The sequence below is a fragment of the Triturus cristatus genome, chromosome 1_1, assembly GCF_964204655.1.
Source record: "Triturus cristatus chromosome 1_1, aTriCri1.1, whole genome shotgun sequence".
NCBI lineage: Eukaryota > Metazoa > Chordata > Amphibia > Caudata > Salamandridae > Triturus > Triturus cristatus.
Window position 1 is genome coordinate 230000087 of NC_140579.1, and position 23934 is coordinate 230024020.

General features: G+C 45.2%; 1 protein-coding gene across 3 annotated transcripts in view; it reads right to left on the reverse strand.

Moving 5' to 3' along the window:
• Positions 1–3592: 3592 nt before the first annotated feature.
• The window catches only part of RAB7B (RAB7B, member RAS oncogene family), a 352153-nt gene continuing 331811 nt past the window's right edge, over positions 3593–23934 (reverse strand). For all 3 annotated transcript variants that reach the window (XM_085625444.1, XM_085625366.1, XM_085625518.1), the window contains one exon: positions 3593–5923. In XM_085625444.1, coding sequence (XP_085481570.1) covers positions 5834–5923 — 90 coding nt within the window. In that variant the 3' untranslated portion in view covers positions 3593–5833. The remainder of the gene's footprint in view (positions 5924–23934) is intronic.

Genomic DNA, 23934 nt, shown 5'->3' on the forward strand with positions numbered 1-23934 from the left:
ATTGGTGTGGAGCTGGAAGTGTAGGTGTTCAGCGGTGCTGAGCGTGTCGTCGGTGTTGGTTGAGACTTTGAGAGAGTTCCTGTGGACGATGGCGATTCCTCCTTCTACTCCATTGGTGCGGTCCCTGCGGGTGATCTTATAGCCTTCCGGGATGGCTATGGCGATGTCGGGTGCCGAGGAGGGGTTCAGCCAGGTCTCTGTCAGGAAGGCGACGTCTGGGGTGTTGGAGTCCAGTAGGTCCCAGAGTTCCACGGCGTGTTTGCGTGCGGATCGGGTGTTGAGAAGGATGCATCTGAGGTGGTTGGGTTCTTTGGTAGGTGGGTGGGCGGGCCGGATGCTGGTGAAGCTGCAGTTCCGGCAGGAGAAGGGTCCTTGGGTGCGCTTCGGGGCGGCCAGGCAGCAGGTGCGTGATCGTTCGGCGTTGAGTGCGTGGAGGGTGCTGGAGTCGTAGCGGAGACGGATGTCGTGGCATTTGCGGGGGCCATGGGTCCTGGCGCTGGGCGTGGTCCAGGCGTGGACGGGCTTGCCTCAGGCGCACCCGCTGGGCGCGGCCGCCATGTATGGGGAGGAGGGAGGGAAGAGCAGCTGGGAGGCGGGAGTCGGGAGGAAGGGGCAGTGAATGGGCAGTCAAGGGGGCGGGGCCGCAGGGGATGCAGCGGCGGGAACGGGAGCGGTGGATGGCACGGGGGTAAGGGCACAGAATCACGGGGCACAGAAAAAAAGGGGCACAGATCAGGGGGCACAGAGAAAAAAAGGGGCAGAGATCAGGGGGCACATTAAAAAATGGGGCACAGATCAAGGGGGCACAGAGAGAAAATGGGGCACAGATCAGGGGGCACAGAGAGAAAACGGGGCACAGATCAAGGGGGCACAGAGAGAAAACGGGGCACAGATCAGGGGGCACAGAGAAAAAACGGGGCACAGATCAGGGGCCACAGAGAGAAAACGGGGCATAGATCAAGGGGGCACAGAACTTACCTCAGCAGCGGCGACAGGGACAGGACGCACAGGCGGTGCTGTGCGGAGGGAGAGCGACCTACCTAACAAGGTCAAGGGTCGCTCACCTCACTGCGCAGCGGCCACCATATATGGTGGAGGAGGGAGGGAGGAGCAGCTGGGAGGCGGAAGTCGGGAGGAAGGGGCAGCGAATGAGCAGTCAGGGGGCGGGGCCGCAGGGGATGCAGCGGCGGGAACCAGAGCGGTGGACGGCACTGGGGTAAGGGCACAGAATCACAGGGCACAGAAAAAACAGGGCATAGATCAGGGGGCACAGAGAAAAAAACGGGGCACAAATCAAGGGGCTCACAGAAAAAAAACGGGGCACAGATCAGGGGGCACACAGAAAAAAACGGGGCGCAGATCAGGGGGCACACAGAAAAAAATGGGGCGCAGATCAGGGGGCACACAGAAAAAAACGGGGCACAGATCAAGGGGGCACAGAGAGAAAACGGGGCACAGATCAGGGGCCACAGAGTGAAAACGGGGCACAGATCAGGGGGCACAGAGAAAACGGGGCACAGATCAAGGGGGCACAGAGAGAAAACGGGGCACAGATCAAGAGGCACATAGAGAAAACGGGGTACAGATCAGGGGCACAGAGAGAAAACGGGGCACAGAACTTACCTCAGCAGCGGCAGCTGGGGCAGGGACAGGACGCACAGGCGGTGCTGTGCGGAGGGGGAGCGACCTACCTAACAAGGTCAAGGGTCGCTCGCTAGAAGTAGAGTCAGATTTAGAACTACAGGCTAACCATTAGTTCCTACAAACCCACACAGATATACAAGGCACAATCACAGAGCCATAAACAAATCAAACCTTAAAACAAGTGCCCATCACTCAGTCACCCTCTGCTGACACCAAACAACACCTGAAATGCATGCTGCTCAATTGCAGATCGGCAGTGAAACATGTGGCGGACATAGTGGATCTCATCCTCACACAAGAGCTAGACATACTAATCCTGAATGAAACATGGCTGAATGATGCCGCCTTACCACCTACCCTTGACCTACTAGTGCCACCTAATCACAACATCATTAGATTAGATAGGCCAAGCGGACCTGGTGGAGTGTCACCTGCATACACAGAAACAATATTGCAGTGAAAGTCACATAAAATGGAAATAACTTCATGCGAATACCTATGCATTGACATTTTGAGCAACACGAGTCCATTGTGAAGACTGCACACAATCTATCACTCACCTGGTGACAACATCAAATTTATAAAACAAATCTCAACCAATGCAGGACAACAGAGCACCCATATCTTCATCAGAGATTTCAACCTCCACTGGAACGACCCTAATGACCAAGCAGTCAACAGCCTGAAAACCTTCCTAACTGACCTCAACCTGACTAATTTCTGTGACAGTCCTACCCATAACTTATGTCCCTGTCCAATCCCATACAGTTAACTTTAGGGGTCCCTCGGGGGTCTTTGCTCTCACCTAGTCTTTTTAACGTATTCCTGGAAACTCTAACCGATCTGTTGAATTTAGCTAACATCCACTATCACATGTATGCAGATGATATCCAACTGTACTTAAAAATCTCCTCCCCCGAAGATATAAAGTCTCAAAACTCAACACTACAAAAATCACAAAACTGGCTGACTGTTAACCACCTCAAACTAAACGCTCCCAAAACAGAATTTCTCCTAATTGCCCCACCCAAAAATTCACCGGACATTGAAGTATGGATGAAACAACCAGCAGCACTGAATTGCATACCACACATTGAGTCAAAGAGATCTCTGGGAATAACACTGGACAAGAATCTGAATGTGCAGGAACATATCAGCTTTGCCACCAAAAGAGTGTACTTCCACATGAACATCTCAAGAAAAATAAAACCCTTCCTTCCCCCGGATGACCTCAAGTCCTCTGTTCAAGCCCTAGTGATTCCCAGATTGGACCATGGGACTGCAACCCTATGTGACCTACACAGAGCTAAACTGGTGCCACTAAGGGCCTCTCTTAACTCTGCTGTTAGGCTCGTTACATGATCACAAAAAAAAAATCACTGTGGACTGTGGAACATGTCCCTGACCTGAAACATCTTAACTGGCTTCCATATGAGGCAAGGATTCATTTGAAAATTGCCTGCCTGACCCATAAAGCCCTCCATTTCAACACTCTGAGTTAGCTTGCACAAAAACTAAAGCTGTCTGGTCGGGTCAGAGCATCTAGAGACACTAGTTCTGTGCTGCTGAAACAACCAAAATTTTACAAAAACAAAACTTACAACCGAACCTTCTCGGGCATGGCCCCAAAAATCTGGAATGCTCTGCCCCCTAAAATCAGAATGAGCTCCTCAACTGCTTCTTTCAAGAAAGAATTCAAAATAATATTGATGACCAAATTCATGCCGTTGAACTCCTGATCTATACTCCAGGCCATTATTTATCCCTTCGCCTGCACGCATGCTTATTACTCGCATATGTTTTTATTCTGTTTTAATGTTTGATGGCCACCTGGAACCTGTGGTTTTCTCTCTATGGGATTCTCCCATACCTTGTCCCTCCTTGATGATGTATGTAGCCTTGAACAAAGTAAAGCGCTCTAATACTCGCAAGGGTCATGTTTGTGCTACATAAAACTTTATAAATACATTTTTTTTTAAATTCAACAGAACAGGCAAAAACAGGCAGCTGGGATTAACCTTTTACCCAAACACTTTTACCCACAATGGGCCACAATTATTTTGGAGAGAACATATTTTTAATTATGTAAAAAAAAAAAGGCACAATATTGAAATAAAACAGAACCGCAGCAATACAAAACAAGTACTTAAAACTTTGATGATGGGCACGATGGATCTGTGAAATCAAAGTCCTGTCATGCAGCCGTTCAGTCTCTGGAGTCTGTATAGAAGAAGCAACAGGAATGTTTGAGACAGGTTTAAACTTATACCCATTTGGTCCATTAACTATTGTCATAGAGATTGCCACTTGCAGAGGAAAAATAGTTTTTTCTTTGTGGTTATTCAGCCTTTGCCTTTTTTAATCACTCAACAGAAAATACCTGTTCTTATTCAGTACCCATTAAGCCAATGTTGGAACTTCACCACCACTCAAAATGCTAGTGTCAATCAAAATAACAAGTTTGATTTCAAGTGTGACTTATGGGCTGAGACACTACACGGTGGCAGTTACACATCTTCAAAAAGTTCAAATCCTGTTTACATTGGCCCTTTTCAACTTACCTAAAAATACCTTTTAGCCATGTGATTTTACCTCACTGCTCTAATTTAACCCTTTGTGCTTAGGTTTTAATAACTACTTACCATCCAGCAACCCATATTCAGTGAGACAGGGGTACAGAATATGATATTAAGTCATATGTTTTCCTAAAGTAGGCCCTGATTTCCTAGTCTGGTGAAAGATTTGTTTGACCCTTTAAGCCCATACCGTTCTATTTGATATATTGCTTGGTCTTAAATAATGATTTCATAATGAACCACCAGCCACATTATACAGTGTCTCATAGAAATCTGGCACAAAAGTAACCGAGTTTGTGTGACAGGCTTACACCTGCTGTAAAGAGGAGCAATTTTGAAACACTAAGGCCCAGGTTTACTAATGCTTTGCGATGGCTGTGTATTACTTTTGTAATGCAAAGTTTTAAGGTATGATTAACCATTCGATGTAAATCCGGATTTACTTTGATAGTGTCCTAAAGTAACACAAAGTTATGTAATGCGCTGCCTTGCGCTATTTTGTATTAAGGGAGCATTCCATGAGTGGTGCATCGGTGTTCCCATGCAACCACCCATGGGTTTTGATGCAAATCCCTAACTACAAAGTATTGTAGACAAGAATTTGGTCCAAATCCAATGCCTCCTCTAGGCAGGCGCAATGAGGAGAGATGATTTCATTTCCCCTTGTTTTTCTTACTTTGCATGTGTACTGTATTAAAGCATATTTTTTGTACTGGAAGGGACCACTTTCAGTAAAAAAACTATGCTTCACAGACAAACAACCCATGCACTATGGCGGAAGAGTGTCTGTTAGTGTATGGGTGCCAAATGTGCGCCAGTGCAGGGAGAGGGGAGAACAGCGCCATATCTTAATAGATTCAGGTAGATCTATTAAGATATGGCGCTGTTCTCCTCTCTCCCTTTCACTCAACACAGCTCAGCAACTTTAGTTGGTGTCTGCGTTGCATGACTTCTTAGTAAATATGACTCAATGAGTGTTAGGTTGGGTCTGTATGGCATACTACCTGAATATCAATGTTTAAATAGCCACAATACTGACTACCAAAGTATAAGGAAGAGAGAAGATTATGACTCTCCTAACATAAGTCAGTATTGAGTTGACCTAGAGCCATCAATCAGCAATAGCAACTTTTGTGGATGAATTGTTGAGGAGTTACCCGATAATCAACAAAAAGTCTGTCACTTTTACAAACATTCAAGTTCAGTTTCATTTCAGTTTCTTCTCTGATTTTCCATTCACAAGAGTTGAGTGTCTGATCCCCTGTCTTAGGTAGATAAGGTGGGCAGTAAAAAATGGTTGATTTTGCAAAGTTAAACATCTTTCATGAAATGCCAATCTTTTGTCAAGAAGAGAACATTGCCAGTGCACATTGTCTGTTACAGAGTCATTTGGTTGAAGAGCAGAATGGTGCAGCCATGACTAAGTTTCCTGCAAAATCTTGTAATGTTTTTGGGGACACACACCAGGGAGGTAATTCTGTACATCATAGTATGCTGCAGAGAAGTAACATAAATCCATATCTCAACTCCGGGCAAATGTGCAAATTTGCAGTGTGTCCTCATGGGCGCAAAGTGAATACCCAGCATCAGAGAGGCATTCCCTCTCATTGGGTTCAACAGCAGGAACTCTTCTTTGTTGGCTCATCCTCCGTTGGCGTCAATTTAAAGGAGTCGGTCATGAAACTCTGTACTGATTCCAGGTACTGTGAAATAAAAAAAACAGATAATGTTATATTTTACAACAATAATTCCTGGCTCTGCCAGTCCTACATCAATACATACCATTATAATACATGGGATTCTGTAATCCCAGTATAAATACGTCTCTAATTGCTTTATCATCGTCAACTTGTGACACACCCAGTCACCGATTATAAAGAAAAGAAGTAAGAACTCGACTATTATAAGTTATTACAGCCTAGTTCTGAGGTCACAATGCCTGCTGCCAGCAGCCGAGGTGAAAGGCAGGTCAGGTCACAAGCATAATTGAAGCAGCTGTTTAAAGCCATAAAAACTGAGGGATGCTTTTCTTCGGCTATACATTTTGGCCTAAATGGACAGGCAGAGAGAACATTTTAATTTTTTACACTCATTAGATAGTAGGGGAAAAGCTAGAATCTTTCTCCATGTTTCTACACATTCCAAGCTACTGCAGCATTTTTATTTTTTTAAACTGACTTGCATTGATTCAAATATCTGTTTGCAAAAAATATCTTACAGGTTTTTGATGTGTTTAATTTTGCACTTGAGGTTTTATTTTTATTGCAAACATGCTCGCTCTTTCATATGAAAGAGCTACACATAGAGGTTTTAAGTGGTTTGTGGAAAAGGTGATGGGGTGACCATATATTATATGGGATAAAGTACACCCTGACGTACATGATAAGGATATTGCAAGTCACTTTGGAATTCCATAATCTTATAAAGAAACTCAGCCTTCAGCCTCATTCCTCTATATGGTTATGGCACTCCCTTGTAACTTGCAATATCATTATAATGTACATCAGGGGCTACTTTTTCACTTAGATCTCACTTCCATGTATTACTGCATGTGCAGGTAACATATAACTAATATATGAGTTGGAATGTAACTTCACTACATTATGAGCTATGTTTACTTAAAAAATATAAAAATGCGGTATAGTTTTTGGGCTCTTACAGAGCTCTTGTTAACAAAATATATAGTAGCCGCTTAGGGAAGCAAATATAGTCGACACAAGGATCTCTAGATGTACATATTGTAGCTACAAGGGCCCTTAAAGAGTGTCAAAGTGTCCTCCCAATATCAGCCATGTCATTCTCCGGAGATGCTGTAATTGTTAGGCAAAAAGCTTTCCGGTCCTGTGCTCTATCTGGGGTCAATGTATGCTAAACCCACAAGGCTTGTGGTTTTGGCAGGAAGAAGCGATAGATGTTCCAAGCATGTTAGTGATCTGTGGTTTTCAGTACTGCTGGAATAGTCACCCTGATCGATGCTGGGTGAGGCATGGACCTGCGCAGTCACGACTACCAAGATATAGCATCTGGCAGCCACCCCAACTCCCTGAAGAGAGATGGAAGTATGCATCCAAATAGAAAGAATGTGAAGAACTTTATAGCCCAACTCAGCATTTCCTCCTCCAAATATAAATGTACAGGTAGCAGCCTGACAGCAGTGGTGCCGTTTTTCGCCACCCAAGCAAGGAGAAAGGGGAGCTTCATATGGGCCTGAGTAGCAGCAACTCCTGCAGAGCAGAGGGCAGTAATGGAATTTAGCATTAATGTTAAGGTTAGAAAGTAAGGTCTCATTCAGGAGTCTGGAGTCATTCAGGTAGAGGTAAGTTCTTTATTATAGTCTTATAGCCTGCCGTAGCAGTCTCTACCAGCCATTAAAGGCCAGCTCTCATCCCGGGTCTTTAACAAGGGAGCGGGACTTTAATGCTAGCCAAGTTACAGAGGGCTTTAAGACTATTAGATCATTACTCCACTAGAGGGCAGTATATTCTAACAAATAAAACAAAGGCCTCATAGAGGAAATCCCCTCGGGCTCCTTGAGGCCTTTGTTCACAGCAACAGGTGTGAAGGACAACATTGGAATGTTAGAGCTCCGGGCTTCTAGCAGCCATTAGAAGCCCAGAGCACTTTTTGTTTTCAATTGAGCTCTCAACATTCCAATGTTCTAATTCATGTTAAGCCATTAAGTTACAACCAGAGCCTGAGAGGTCCTGCTGGGGCTCCATTCTCCCTACAACTGTGTCTGTCCCCTTGTCCCCTAGCTACCACTCCACACCACACACCAACGTTATATTACAGCATTCCAGTAACCAGCTCAGACATCCAGGGAATGGGGAAACACACAATACTACAGTTCCCTCTTCCTAGGGGTTAAGTCTCCTTCTGTATATTTAGAACATGGAGATGGTCCCCTGAGAGCCGGTATGTATGCCTATGTCATGGACATGGTTGTCAAATTACGTTGCCTGAATGTGTTTCCTGTGTCTGCATGTGTGCCTCTACACATATTCCTTTTGGTGTATATGAGTGCTTCTACTCTTACCTCTGTATTTTGTGTGTGCCAGTATAGTTGCCTGATGTGCATGTACAATAGGAAAGATATACTTATTAGCTTTGTCAATTCTTGATTCCAGTAGAAATGTCCGTTATTTCCATCTTACATGTAACACTTTTTCTCAGTCTTTTTTTCTGCAGCTTACTGCTTCCATAGCAGTCACTGCCAGTGGGAGATGTGGTGCAGGGTATTGGTCAATGGCTGCGGAACTAGGAGACCTGGCTAGGGGTGTTATTTCACTGTTAGCACCAGAGCCCTTCTGAGACATGCTGGAAACTCACCTGCACATTACAGCAATGTCTTCTGCACTGACTGCAGGTCTCATGGTAGGCTGCTCAAGTAAATGGTGAAACTGTGGTACAGACATGTTCATGCGAGTATCAGCACAGGCATGAGGTCATGGGATCAGCTACAACAGCACCACGTGACCCAGAAGTCATGGGACATATTCGCTTTAACAGGGAAAAGATCAAATTAAACACAATAAAATAAGTGTTTAGGCTTACTCTAGGCTCCCCAACATTTCTTTTGGGTTATGTTACATGTTTCTCATAGACTTGCTGGATTTTTCTTTCATGGTGAACCATAATGTTCATAACATGCTTTTGTTTCGCATTTTGAACTTGCTTCTACAAGGTAAATGGTACATGACCCTTCCAGGCCATGACTTGTTTTAATCTAATCTCCTGTCTTGACTTACTACTTTGGTTCTGCCATCTCCAAATCATGGGTTCACATTATCTTTCTTGATCTTCTTGATTGATTTGCAACTTTACCTGGACCATTTCTCTGATTTACAGTTTCTTCTGGTCATGCATTCATTCTTGAGTTACATCTTTGTAACTGGAAGGAATCTTTCTTTTTTATTTGTCCTCTTAGTTTGTTACTGACAACTTCATTGTGCCACTGGTACATCCTAAGATATTGGCTGATATAGGAACATTTACTAATGACTTTGAGACTGATGTCAGGGAGCTTTCCATGGAATTACTACTAATCTTTAGTGACTGTATCTGCTCACTGTGTTCTTCTCTATCTGTTCTCTTCTATGGAAAGGCGGGCGTCACAGAGGGCAGATCAGAATTATCAGACCCACCAGAGGAAGACCATGTGGACCTGGGGCTCACCAACCCCTCGCAGCTCCCTTCAGCTTCAAGTGCAGTATTGTCTGTATGCTGTTCTCAATTCTTATCTTGTAATCCTTGGAGGCTCTGAATGTGAAGCTAAAAGCATGGGATTCTGCTTCCGTGCTGGCACAGCTCCTGACAATCCCAGCAAGACTCTCATCTACCCTGCTAGGGCAGCTGTCAATGCTGGAGCAATTGCAGGTGCCTAAAACCATTCCTGGGTTCCAGTCCTTCTGTGTGTTTCAACAGAGATGGTCCTTTCCCAGCTGTCCACCCAGGACCAGTTGCTCCAGTAGATTTTCCATCCAGGTCTTCTCCTTACAAGAGTCCTTGATAGGTGGATCCTGACAGACTCAGAAGCCACTACAAGGCCAGTACCAGACCATGAATACCTGCTACTATTTGGTCATGGGCAAGCGCTTGAAGGCAGCGTCCATCACAGAACCCTCTTGTGGTGGGGAAGCAATTGCCCGACACCAAGGCCGGCCCTGGCCATTGACCACCAGGTTCTCAAACATGCTCAGGAAGAAGCAATTCTCTGGGATGAAATTTAAAATGCACAAAACAATATGTATCAGGCTACCAAAAACAGACAATATTTGTCTTTGGGAACTCACCTGCATCGTTTTTAGCCATTTGGAAAGAAAGTGTACTAAGGTGGTGATCTCTTCGTCAGACAAGCCAATGTTAGAGCGAAGATGCCCAACTATTGCCTGACATGTGTATGTGTTTGTACACCTCCCTGTTGCTGGGGGATGCTTTAGAGAAATATAGGTATCTGCTTCACCTGGGCAAGGAGGCAGCTATGCAGAAACTGCATGTATCCAGGCATCTTTGCAATACAACAGTCAGGAACACAAACTCTGCTCTCTCCAGACACCGTTATCAGGATTTCATTCTTAGAACCTCAAGCTAGAGAACTCCTGGCATCCATCAATATGCTGACAACCCATGACATGCAACTTAATCTGAACATTTTTCACCGCACGACATTCAGCAACTCAAAACCTGCTTCAGTCAAATTCAGAAGCGGATGTCAAGTGCTTACATAAAGCTCAACCCGAGAATGACAAAATATATCTTGCTTGCCAGCCAATGCACCCTTACCTGGATTCACCATTAATATACAACAATTTTTCAAAGAAGGAATTACCAATAAAACCAGCACAGCAGGCTAACAGTTCTCCATTTTGAAAAAAAGGGAAGGCCTTCCTACCTGAAACTGACTTCAGAACTACAGCTCATGCCTTAGTACTCTACCTGGATGAAGGTAACACTCTGCTCAACGCCCTTACTTATACCACAAGTATCCTTCGTACTGCAGTGCATCTCTTCATAGGCTTGAAGAAGTATGCCACATCGCCCCAACAATGAAGCGACTACATTTGATAACATAATTTTCAAGACAATCTGCATCACGTAAAACCAGAAACAAGTCTTATGCATAATAGCTGAGAAAATAACCTCCAAAGGTGGACCGCACCAAAGAAAGAGCAAAAACATTGGTAGACTAGAAAAAAACAGAAGACATGCCTTCTCCATCTGTGCCCAAGTTATCTAGAAAAATAACTCCAAGAGTATCAGAATGGCCCCTACCCTCTAGCAATTTTGAAAGGACCTAAAGCCACATCTCTTCAGAGAACACTAACTCCCAACACAATAGGAATCCTCCACCCCTGAAAACTCAGCCTCACTGTAAAAAACTCAAGTATCTTTCCTCTGGGCTCACCTCCACTGTTGTGCACTCAGTTGGCTCTTAGAAAAAAGTTTCTGACTGCAAAACCAACTGAGGCTCTGCCATCAGAAACATGAAAGTTACCTCGCCTCTAAACGAGACTGGGGAGCTGCACATTTAGAGAGGCAGGTGAACAACAGATTTTCAGCGGTTCACCCATTCTGAAAAACTGAAAATTAACTCTTAGATCTTGCAGTTGGACTAGAAGAGGATGGCTCAGTTTGAGGCTAAGTTCAGAAGGAAGTGAGCATCACAATTTCAGTCTTATACTCACAATGTGCACCCTGCTAGAATAGTGTAATGGCCTTGTCAGCCGCACATCGTCTATGGATCTACATTTGCAGCCACTAACTTAATAGCACAGCAAGCAGGACTGCAGATAATGGGACTCTGTCCTCTGCAAAGCTTTGGAGCCACAATAGCCAGCTTGAATTTGACCCTTCAGGAACCCTTTCTTGACCAGTGGATTAAGCCTCAAGTTATTAGTAAAGCTCTGGTCACTCTGGCAGCATCATATCTGCAGTTGTGGTTGCCAGGGAAAAGCCTGCTGCGTGAATTACTATTTAGGAAGAGGTCAGAAAAGGAAAGTGTCTGGTTCATCTGCTTAAGTGCACTAGTATGCAAGATTTCAGTCTCTGAAAAGATTCAATCAAAAACATTAATGAACTTGCACTTAGACCAGACCATTCGTCCTCATTGCTAGTACTTGAAGGGAGACTGGTGGCCATCTTCAAAAGGTAACTCAAGTATTTATTACTTTGGCGAAAAGGGACAGAGAGATAGATTTCTTTCTGAAACAATAAATATTGCCTGCTAGAAAAGAAAAATATTTTTTGCAGTCCAAGAGCAGATAAATTGCAAACATTGGAAATACAATAGGTCTCACATTTGTTGGAGTTGGAGCTATTGGCATTATATATGCCAATAAAGAACTCGGTTGTGTTTCTTTTATGTAGTTATGTTATTTGAGTCTTGATATGGTGCACAACTCATCCCCATAGGGACATCTCGGTGCACGTTCGGCAGGTAGATGGAATAGAGGCAGTGTTAAAGCAACCAGATTTTAAGGTTCTTTGTTTTTAATTCACTTAGACTTGAGCACGCACGGATGAACAGAGGAAGTTTGTTCCAGTGGAGCGGGCCAAGATAAAAAAAAAGGCTCAGCCCCCATGTTTAGCAGTGTGGATACGCTGGAGACATAACAAAAATTGATTGCTCGATCGCATCTTCCTGTTTGGAAGGTAAGGAGTACATCTGTTCTGAAGGTATTTTGGGTCAGAACCTGACAAGGATTTATGGGTCAGACAGCGCAGTTTAAACAGTGCTTTCTTGCGGATGGGGAGCCAATGTAGGGCTCTGAGTGTGGGGGTTGATGGGGTCCTTAGAGGCAGGTTGTTTACCATACGGGCAGAGGTGTTTTGGAAAACTTGTAATTTCAATAAAAGGAATTCGTTAGGGGAGAGGATTGGGGCATTGCCGTAATCCAAGAGGCTCATGATTAAAGCTTGGGTGAGTATTTTACGGGAACTCAGCGGAAGCCACCTAAAGATTTTCTTGAGGAGTCACATAATACCAAAACAGGTTCCACATATGGAGGTAATCTGGCTATTGATAGTTGGTCATCTATAAATTTGCCCAGATTCCTAGTAGTTCTACTGGGCAAGGGGGTGGGACCAAGTTCTTCCGGGCACCAATCCTCCATCCAATAGAGCTGAGCTTTGGCAAACAAAAGAATTTCTGTCTTGCCCCCATTGAGTTGAAGACAGTTGAGGGACATCCAGATGACAATCTCTCACCTGCAATGGTGCCGTAGCGCTGAGAGTCAAAATGGCAGGTGTGAGGGTGCAGTTCCAGAGGCTGTCACTACGAGTCCCTTGGAACATCTTTTGGCCACATATGGTACTGCACCCTGCAAAATGGCTAGGCAAAGGAAATGGTGCAGTGGTGGGAGCTGCCGACTGGTGAGCTGGGGATCCCGGTTCGAGTCTGCTGTCAGGCTCAACATCCTGTGATAATGGGTTGATTGTTTAATTCCCCCTGAGCCCATGTCTAGGTGCGCTATATAAATAAAAGCGTTTGTAAAGTAACAACAACAAAAAACAGCAGGGGCCTTGGAGGGACGGTGGGGGCCGGTGAGCAGTGTTGAGGGGGGCAAGGGGGGTGATTGGGAGGCATGGGGAGATTAAGAGATATGAAGCGACCGAAGCAGTGTTGTGGGAGGGGTGAGGGGGAGATAAAGAGACAGCAAGCAAATGATGCAACAGATGTTTCACTGCACAAGTAAACAGAACAGTTAACGGTAATGAGGCAGGTCAACTAAAAAAAGAGTTCTCTCTGAGTATAAATAAGCTGAACAGTAAGAACACATGTAAGAGGGGCAGTCCTCATAGAAGGATACAAAATTTCAAAAGGAGGAACTACGTACAGGCACATGCTTCAAAGCTTTTTGCGATCGCAAACAGTGTGATTCGCAAAAATCGTCCGTTTGCGATCGCAAAAATAGCTTTTGCTATGCATGAAACAACTTGCCACTCGCAATGTAAGAAATCGCAAATTTTTGCGATTTCTTAAATTGCGATTGCATTTAAGGAATCACAAATTGCGATTCCTTAAATGCAATGCAAGATGCCTTTAAAAATAACGATTTCGCTATTTGGGCCCGCTATTTACCGTGGAATCATACTACATGGTAAATAGCGAAAAACTTTGAAGAATGCACTAAAGTGCATTTTTCAAAGTTGTAGGTTACACGCACACATGTCCTTGGGACATGTGTGTGTGCAACATATGTGCACGGATCAATTTCAGGGGTGCAACAGGGTGTACTTTTCACACCCTTGCACCCTTGAAATTGCATGCACAATTTGCGAGTACCTATTGGTACTCACAAATTGCGCTTGCAATTTCGTATTCATTCCTATGGGCCTAGGCCCATAGGAATGAATGGGAAGCTATTCCTTATTTGCGACTCGCAATTTGCGAGTCGCAAATAAGGAATGTGTAGGAATCGCTAATATTATAGCGATTCCTACATGCATAGGATTTTGCGTGTCCTTTATATTCGCAATTAAGGACTCGCAAAATCCTAGCTAGATGCATGTGCCTGTAAGTGTATTCACCAATGCAAAGCCAGCATTTCTAAAGAACAGCAATGGGATCCAATAAAAAAGATGGGCGTTTTTTCAAGCCCCTATCCTAGATACAGCATGTCTCGAAGACCTAAAACATGGCCATGAATGTAAATTCAGTTAATCGTTTCGAAACCACATTTTTCATGTGTTAATTTTCGCATATTGACTTGTTTTACAGAGAAAAGGGGAGCAGACATATGAAAATATTCAGAACATTTCACAGAAACTACATTTTGGTTAGATTAATGTATTTCTACATACTTTTCAAACATTCTCATTTATTTATGAGTGTCTTGTTGAAATCATAATCCTAATGGAATCACGTAATGTACAACATCTCAAAACAGACTGCATTTCAATCCATTTATTCTGATGGAAGTAGCCAGCATGAGGTTAACACCAAAACTCTGGATCTGGTGCCTGATTCTGCTATCAGACCCAGTGTCTAGCCTACTGAAAGAATTGTTTAAATAATTATGTTTTGACATGCATTTGTTACACTGATGCAAGTGTTTTTATATAGACTTATGTTACTTTGATATGCGTACGGCTTTGTCAGAGTCATGTCTTGTACTAAATCCTGATGGGCTGACTTTAAGTTTGTTCTATGGCTCTGTTGAAACGTTCGTTGTCATAACACCTACTTGTGTGACAGCTGCCTTCTTTTAGAATAATGAACAGCCTCTGTCACTTCTGGCCTGTGTCCTAGGAAGCTGCAGATACAACACCCAATGACAATCTGTTCTCACTCCCAACTAGATTCATTGCTCTTTCTCTGGCTTGAATGGAACTATGCCCAAGTGCCTCACTCTCACTCACATCTTGCAATGGCTGATTCCTGATTCACAATCAGGCAACTTCTTCTTTTTGTTCCTCACAGGAGTAAACCTGTCAAGCTAAGTTTTAGGGACTCTTTTAAAATCCCTTCAGGACATCTTAACACTGGTCTGATGCTTGGATGTTAGCTTAACCTGTGGGCTTGATGAGTGATTTATATCTGAGCTTTCCTACTCTGGTGGCTATCTTTTTGGTGGGTACCTTTCATTTGCAACTTGGCCAACACTTCTGAGAGTGCCACTCTCCTGGTTCTCAGTCCTTCATCTGTGGTTCAGGCGTTCTTGTTCTTCAGTGCTCTTCAGTCTTGTGGCTATCTGCACTGCCTCTTGTGGGAGTTGAACATTTGTGGTGCCTGGACAACCTTTGGAAGGTTTGTGGGTAGACAGTTGAACTGCTCTTGCACCTTTTTTAAGTACCCCAAAGTACAGTTTTCCTCAACTGACTATTATTTGGAGGGATAATCTTGGTAATGGTGAGACGGCATCATGATTCTTTCCTTCTTTTTTAGGTGCTCCTCACTATTGCAGGTGATCGCTCATTTCACTGACACTCATGACTTCTAGAATCACTAGTTTCATATCTACATTAATGACAGGCACACCAGGGTGGCTAGCTTGGTGCAGTGTTAGAAAAGAAGTCCAATAGCCATCAGTCCCCTTTACAGTTCAAGTCACAAACAATATTATGGTTAAAATATCGACTGCAGAAATACGAAAAACACTATATCCACTGCTACTATATTATAAAGGTATGTATATATAGAGAAGTATACATTTACTTTTCTTAACTTTACATCTAGTATTTCGACCATGCAGAGTTTGATATTTTAGCGGTATAACACACCTGTGCCACTCCAATTGATGAATACGCTTGCAGACAGCCCCTGTGAAATGGCGTGGTGACTTCTTCCAGGCCTCATTGGCTGCACCAATAAGGTCCAGTGATGCAGCAGTGTTTAGGTGCATGCTTCCAGTTCGGAAGCAGAGGGGCTACACAGATACAGCGAGGTAGAGGCCGCACAAGCTTACTCTTTCTGAGGGAAGGGACATTTTTCTTTTGGGATCTTCTTTGGGATCAAAACTCAAACCCACCATCCAAACAAAGGAAGAGCCTGCATAGCTCACTGGGTTGGCTTTGTTGAAGGTCGGAAGTATAACCGCCAAATGTGGTTACAAATGTGTTCAGCATCAAGCCATCTCAATCACTTCTGTTAGTTTGGTTGAAAATACTGAACACTGCTACAATGGTTCCTTCTTGCCAAGCCTTTACCACCGCTACTTTGTCTCACGGATCTTTTGCAGTCACTTTTAGTCCTTTTTGCGCCCGAAAAGGTGGGGAACACAATATGGCAAAACAAGCAAAATTCAAGAAGCAAGTTGTTTCTCTACTGGGCACCCTTCAGGGTGACCAAGGCTACGATGCTTCCTAGCAGTGCAGATCTTTTTCCAGGCTACATCAAGACAACATCCAGTTCATCCTGCACAGTACCTCGAGGCAGCCTCCCCTAGGCAGCGTTTGCTAGGCTGATTTTGGATGGTTCATTACTTAGTATGTATTTTACCCCCAGAATGGCAAAGCAGTCTTTGTCCTCAAATGTCAACAGGAAGGTGTGGCCAGGCTGGGAGCTTCTTGTCAGCCTTGGTCCATTTCAAAGGACCTGAGGAATGTGATGCAGTCCTGCAATTCACATTGCTATCTGACAGGCACTCACTAATCTCCATCTTGTGGACCATCCACATGTACAGGAGATCCAAAATGAAGGGTTTTAAAAAAGCCCAAATCCAAAAGGCTGTAATAGTCAAACATAGCACACTCATAGTGTATATATTTCTTCTGCCAGCCTTATCGCGCCTGGATGGAGCACAGAGCCCAGTAGTTGGGGGTCTGGCAGAGATTAGATAAGAGAATCAAACACAAAACGTGATGGGAGGAATACTTGGAATACCCATAGTTCTTGTGCCCATCATGTCACCTCAGTTTGGACACATCCATATGCAAACCAGTCTTGACCCTGCGTCAATAGGAATAGTCCAGCACAAACTGACAGGCCAGGATCTCCCTGAACCGGAACACAAGCAACCCAGGACTGATTTTGCCCTGATCTCCAGAATAATGCAGAGAACATTTCTGCCCCAACAGCTCCCTCATTGCCCTAATAACCATTTAAGAATTCAAGACATAACTATCCAAATGGCAGACCTTGGAATACACATTGCTTATAGTCATTTTTGCTGACATTAATAAAATGGAGTGACTTTATTAACGTAGGTTGGGCCTCTTTAGTCCTTATGCAGGATTTAGTATTAGGAGTTTTCTTTGACTGGTGGTATAGCACGGGTCATTGCAGGAAAACTCTGACCTCCTCTGAGCTTACCACTAATCGCACTCCTTCTTTGCTTTCAACATAATATCATGGGATGCCTTGCCTCAAGAACAGCAGCGGCCTGTCCGTAGGGGCTGAGGTGACATGGCCCCACCTTTTTCCCAGAAAGAAGAGTGTCTGTCAGGCTGCACAAAGGCCAGCCTGGCAGACAATCTTTTTCAGGTCAGGCAGCCAGGAGCTCCTAGCTACCTGAGCTGAATTTTGCCAGGCTGAAGATTACACAGCCCTGTGAGCGTGACCTTCTCAATCTGACAAATTTGCCTCACGGCTCTCCCCTTCATGACTAGGAGTAGAGTCACCCATTGTCTTGGACCTGGGTGCTTCAGTTTTAAGCCATGAAGTACCCATGGCCGAGTATCAAACAGTGACACCTCGTCACAGAGTGGGGTGGGGAAAGTAGTCTTACTTGGCCCATCCCACTCTGTGCCGAGTTTGGGACTGCTGCTTTTCCTCATTGGGAGACAACAGTCCCAATCCTCCTGGGACCTCCGAGGCTTTCATCTCAGAGATCTGCATGTAAGGTTAGTTTTATGTTTGTTTTTTATATTTGGTGTGTGCGTGTCTATATGAATGCATGTGTATTTGTTAGTGAGTGTTGGGAATGGGTGTGTGTGTGCATGTGTGAATACATAGGTGTGAATGATGTGAATGTGTGCCACGCCCCCCCGTGCCCCGCCGCCCCTCCCTCGTAAAATCACCAGCCACCACTGCTCAGGACGCAACCATCCTTTTTTAGTTTTAAGGCTTTACAAACACTTACACAATGTTTACACAAAGCCCATACTGTTTGTTTCTGTTCTTCTGCAAGGATGTGCCTTTCTTTGTGATAGCTACAACTGACGAGGGTCCACACTTCATCCTCCCAGAAAAAGAAGCGCTTTTTGCCAGAATGTGTGCCCTCAGGTTCATAACGTCTTGTGGGTGATTGGAGGCCTCTGCTTAGGAACCCTTGGAACAAACAAAACAACCACCTCTCTGTGGGAATTTGTTCTTCCCTTCTTACTGCCCTTCTTGTGCCCATTTAAAACTGTTTGATAGGATACAGTTGGCCAAGCCCCACCTGCTAGATAAGGGAACTCCATCATCACTATTGCTGAGAAGGATAGTGATCTGAAATAGCAGTAGGAATATTCCCAGTATGCTTTTGGTTTTGTTTGTGCATCAAATCGGTAAATATTGTTTAGTGCTTAGGGTCCCACTCCATAACCTTTCTTGAGCCTCCTCCAACACTACGCAGTACCCTCCCTATGTGGGAGCCGGATTGCCTAGGTTGCTGGTGGCAAGCACATGTGGTACGCGGTTACAGCAGAGGAAAAGATATTCTAGCACATGTATCGCAATCGGCCACAGGCCAAGCTCTTATCTCTCCTTCAAACAACACCATCGGTGTCAGTACCTACTGAGAGGAATAAGGAGAGCTCACAGCACTTCTCTGTACTGTTCACCAGGTGGCAGAGCATCCATCTCCGCTTGGACAGAGCTGCTGTGACTGTCCTTCCTAAATGTTGGCTTTTGATTTGTTAACAGGTTTATAAGTCCCTCCTTAGTACCTCCCTGTCTTCTTTTGTAACTTCCCATCAGGACTGGACCTTTTACATGTGTCCTTATGGTATTGCTTACATTAGCCCTTCGGGAAAACTCTTTGCTTAATTTTTTTTCTTAAACATTAAATCATGGTGGCTGCGCAGCTCGTTCAGCTCGTTTTGTAAGTTAGGGAGTGAATCACCGCTCACTTCACCTCCCTGAAGCTTATCAAAATATAAATTACAAACACTATCCATACAAACCACACCTGAGCAAATTACCGAACCCCGTGTTCATGCGGTGTTTACTAGTCCCGCATTAAGGCACTCACATCTCCCCCTACCTCCTTGCATCAAGGCACTCTCCATGACACTATGTAGTTTATTTACCCCTTCCCTACCTCACCTAAAATACCGCCTCCCCCTAAAGTGGGGGTGAATTGCACCAAACGCTATTCTTAGCATCTGCCCCAAGATCCAGGGGGTCCGGGCGGGGCGGAGCTCAGGAAGGTGTTTTAATAAAACGTCCAGAAAAGGCATGGTAACAGAAAAACCACGTTTGCTTTTTGAGTGCTCATCACTTGGATACTTTGTTTTAGAATCTGGGTCTCTGGAGGGACCCCTTTCAACAAGAAAAACACGTTGCGCGTCCGTAAGAGAGTTCGGCCACAAAGTAGGATCCCTCCAATCACATAAATCATATTCAGAACATGGGTCTGTAACATGGTCTTGCTCTTTGGCTTCCTCTTCAATACCAGCATCATCCGTCTGTAAACTCTGAACCTCCTTCAGAATGCCAGATGTTGATGGACCGATGAATGATGTTTCAGTTTCTCTGTCTGAGGGTCTTTTGTAATAATCCTCATCCTGAGTTGGTAATTGCTACATATTTGTATCAATTTCAGAGTCACCTTGTTCATTTTCATTGGTCTGCTCATGAGTATCATTCTGCTCATGGATATCATCATTTTTTTGTTCTTTATGGTCGTCAGCGCCTGTTTTACCTAGTGCATCAGCAGTACTCTGGCCAGAGGATTCTCTATCTTTAGGTTTCCCTTGGGTGATAAAGTTCAGGATTGCTCCTTCCTGTGACACTACGAAAGCCTGCTGAGCCACCTTTCTCTTTCGTTTCAAATAACCAGATTTGTGTACTCGAATTCTCTTCATTTTGCTTGCAATGCAGCGGGCGAGGCTAGCAGTGGGTAGGGAAAAAAAAGAAGACAATCAGCAGTGGCGGCTGCTGAAAGATTTTGATGTGTCATTTTTATTTTCTTGCAAAAACAACAGTTGATGGACAGAATGCAGAACAATGTCATACATTCACCCCAGTACAGAGATCTGGGCCTAAATCCATCGTTTTTTTGCTCACCACACCACCCCAGTTCAGACATGGCCATATGCAAATCAGCCTTGACCCTGTGCCTCATGGGAACAGTCCAGCCCGAACTGCCAAGCCATGTCTTCCCTGGACTACACAATGAAGGACCAGCATACCTTAATGAACGAGTGAATTTCCACCAACCTACCAGGAAAATATGTTCCAGAACCATCTCCCTAGCAGCCACCCAATGCAGCCGCTGATAAAACAGTGGAGGCTGCTACTTCTCCCACCTGGCAGTGAAGACCTGAAAACCCTCCCCCTGCACCTCAGAGCCTCACCATCGCTCCAGCAGTTCAGGAAGGACCACAAGACCTCGCTGTTCAACCAACAAGCAGCATGATCCAGCAGCATGAATCCCACACCGCCTCGAGACCCTTATGTGTGAAGCAGCTGAGCTTTACAAACCCTGACTGATTGATAGTAATTACCCTTCCCACTACATGTATGACACATTATGAGGACTAGCCACATATGGAAGGTTTATTTGAAGAGTGTTATAAAACTATAGGGTAGATCATGTGACTTGGCATACAAGGTCTGTTTTCTCAGTCCACTGAGAACAGTAGAGCCTGGAGAATAGTTCATGATCTATTTGGGATGTGACCTTAGCAGGAAGAGAGTAAGCTACCTTGAAATCATGGCACACAGAGACCTGTCTCAGTACGTCACTAACTGATCCTGAAGACAGCCTACAGGTAACCAAAGACTCGTCCACTTTACCACATTGTCAAAAGACAAAATACAATATATTTAATTAAGGTTTCTTGTATAGTGCCATATTCCAGAAACCAGTTCTGCTCGCTTTACAAAGCACCTATTAAACAAGGATTAATTACAGTGAGTCCTAAGGCTATGAAAAGGCACTAGAGGTTCACTGAAGCAAAATTAATGTGCAAGGAACATCCAGTCAGGAGACAACTTTCAAGCAGACGTACGAATCACTAGCACAGCGTACCAACGACCCCATGGGCCGTGGCATAAGCAAGGAAAATGGCCCCTTTGGCTGCTGCTCAGGAAGTAAAATATAGCAATTATCAGGGTTCAATGGGCCCCTGAGGGTTTTGGGTCTCAGTACCACTGTACTTGCTGAACCAATGGTAACTATGCCCCTAGTATAGACAGAGAAGGCTGCTTCACCAATTGCAAACTGAGGACTAGTTAAACTAGTTCTCTGCTAGTCACATGACAAGCACTGGAATGTAATTAAAGAGATGATCAAGAAGCCAGTCTCCTACCAAGGTCTCTGCAAAAGGGCATTAGATTGAGTTAACATGGGTAGGCACTGCCATCCTATTCCAGGCGTCCATCCATAGGTGCTTGCATTTCATGTCTGCCTCAACACCATATAAACAGACATAACCAAATGCCAAGTACATTCGAACACTCGATGTTTTAAAAGATTTGTGCAGGCAGATCCACTCATTAGATCACAAGTATCAGCTTCATACTCTGTTTTCATGATTGTTGATAAGTAATTGTAATCATTTTAATGAATCCTTAACATTACGTCTAACACCTCGTACCCTGCTCTCCTCTTCCCCCCAATACGACCGTGCCTCCCAAGTTACACCTCCAAAAGTCACCATGCCTTCCCTCAGCCACAAGTAAACACCGCCCCTGCACTCCTGACTCACATTTCCCTCAACATACAGCGCCGATCTGTACCACTCCCTACCCCTGGCGCACGGTGACTACCTCTGTGACCCGCGCCCTCTCCGAGATGAATCGTGAGAGAGAGGCTCTCTCTCACGATTCATCATGCCCTCCCTTCCCATGACCACCAGAATACCTCCAGCTCGCCACCTCACATGGCTTACCTCCACCCAGACCCAAAGCACACACCATCTACAATAACATCCTCACCCAACCTTCCCCACGCCCCCGGCTCCTCACCCCCACGGGCTGGGATACATTCCTATGCCTGATCTGCCCTCCTCCCCAGGGCTCCCCACACCCTCGTCCAATGGCTCACCTTCCCTCGGGTTCACTCTGCAGTGGCACACGCTGACCTCCTCACTCCCCCTCCCCATGCCCTGACCCTCGGGCTGCTCACCTCGCAGCTGGCACCAAAGGTTGCACACTGGCATGCTATTCTCTGCAAGGCGGCCTTTCTTGACCAGGGTCTCTAGGCGCGCCGGTGCATGGCCTCGGCCGGTCTCGGTGCTGCACGCCGGGCACGGGTGCTGCCACCCCTCCTGCCGCCAGTGATGCATGGTGCTTCTGTAACCCCTTCGCTGCAGGACTCGTGGGCACTGCGCATGCGCGCGCATGCGAGCCTCCGGAGGTGCCAGATCTGGACTATTAAAACAAGCTCGATTCTCCTGGAAAAAAGTTCTAAACAAGCACAAGACCTACCAGAAGAGCCCGAAACAAGGCCGACCCCACACAAAGACGAGACTGGGTTAGAAAGGAAAAGAGTATAAGAACAACCATTCAGCGTGCATCACATTAGATTTAGCACGCCTCAGTCGTTCATGCGCCAAATCCCTGCCAGGGGCCGCCACGAATATGTATTGTATCCGATTCCTCGTGGTGGCCCCTGGGGTTTGGTGGCCCTGTGCAGGTGCACAGCTTGCACATGCCTAAGGCCGCCCCTGATCCAGCACTTGTTGCACAGGAGAACAAGGCGTCTGAACAGGCACTGGGCACAAAGAGCAGTGGAAGTATAGCTGTGCTTTCGGCTAATCGCAGACCCGGCCCTCTAGGCACCCTCACTGTGTCTTTGTGTACCCTTTCGATTTTTGGGTTGTAAATGATATGCATTGTTTCGCACAGCCTATTAGACTTTCTGTGCACGACCCCGGAGCGGCGGTACTCATAGTCGGCAAGCACTGCTCCACGTCCTCGGAACCCACCAGAGCAATGGGCACTTTCTCTGAACTCTCTGCCATGGCTACAGCTTCAATGAATCTAGGTCCCCCTCTAACCGCAGTGCACCAAGCTGCACACTCCGGCCACCCCATTTGGGCCCTTGCCCTTCCAGTGCACCTCACTTCTCCTTTCCATCACAAAACCCACTCCTGCCATCTTTTCTAACGCTGCTCAACCATTCATATCCCTAATGCTCCCGCTCTAGCCCCCCTCAGCGCATAACCATTAAAGTCCTACTTCCTACCCCCTCCAGTGCACCCCCCCCCCCCAATCAGCCGTACGCATCCAGCCTTAACTGCTTCCATATGACTCACTGCTAGGGTTGCCACCTTTCTAATAGAAATAAGCATTTGCAATGCACTAGGTAGCGCATTTGCAAGAGTTTGAGCTATTAGCATTGTAAAGGAAAATGCAGTTTATTTATGTGTTGGCTTTTGAGACATAAATAAAAGGCATTGTCATTTACAATGCCAATAGCTTAAACTCTCGGAAATGCGAGACCTATTGCATTACACTGAATGCCTTGAGTCTGAGATTGGTGTCAAGTGTGAATCCAAGTGTTGTATTCAGTATAAGTTGGAATTCAGAGCTGTCACGGTTCATGTCAGGTTTGTAATATTTCTTGTTCTTAGCAAATTACTGGAATTGTGTAAATGTGGTGAAGTTGAAGTTCAGGTA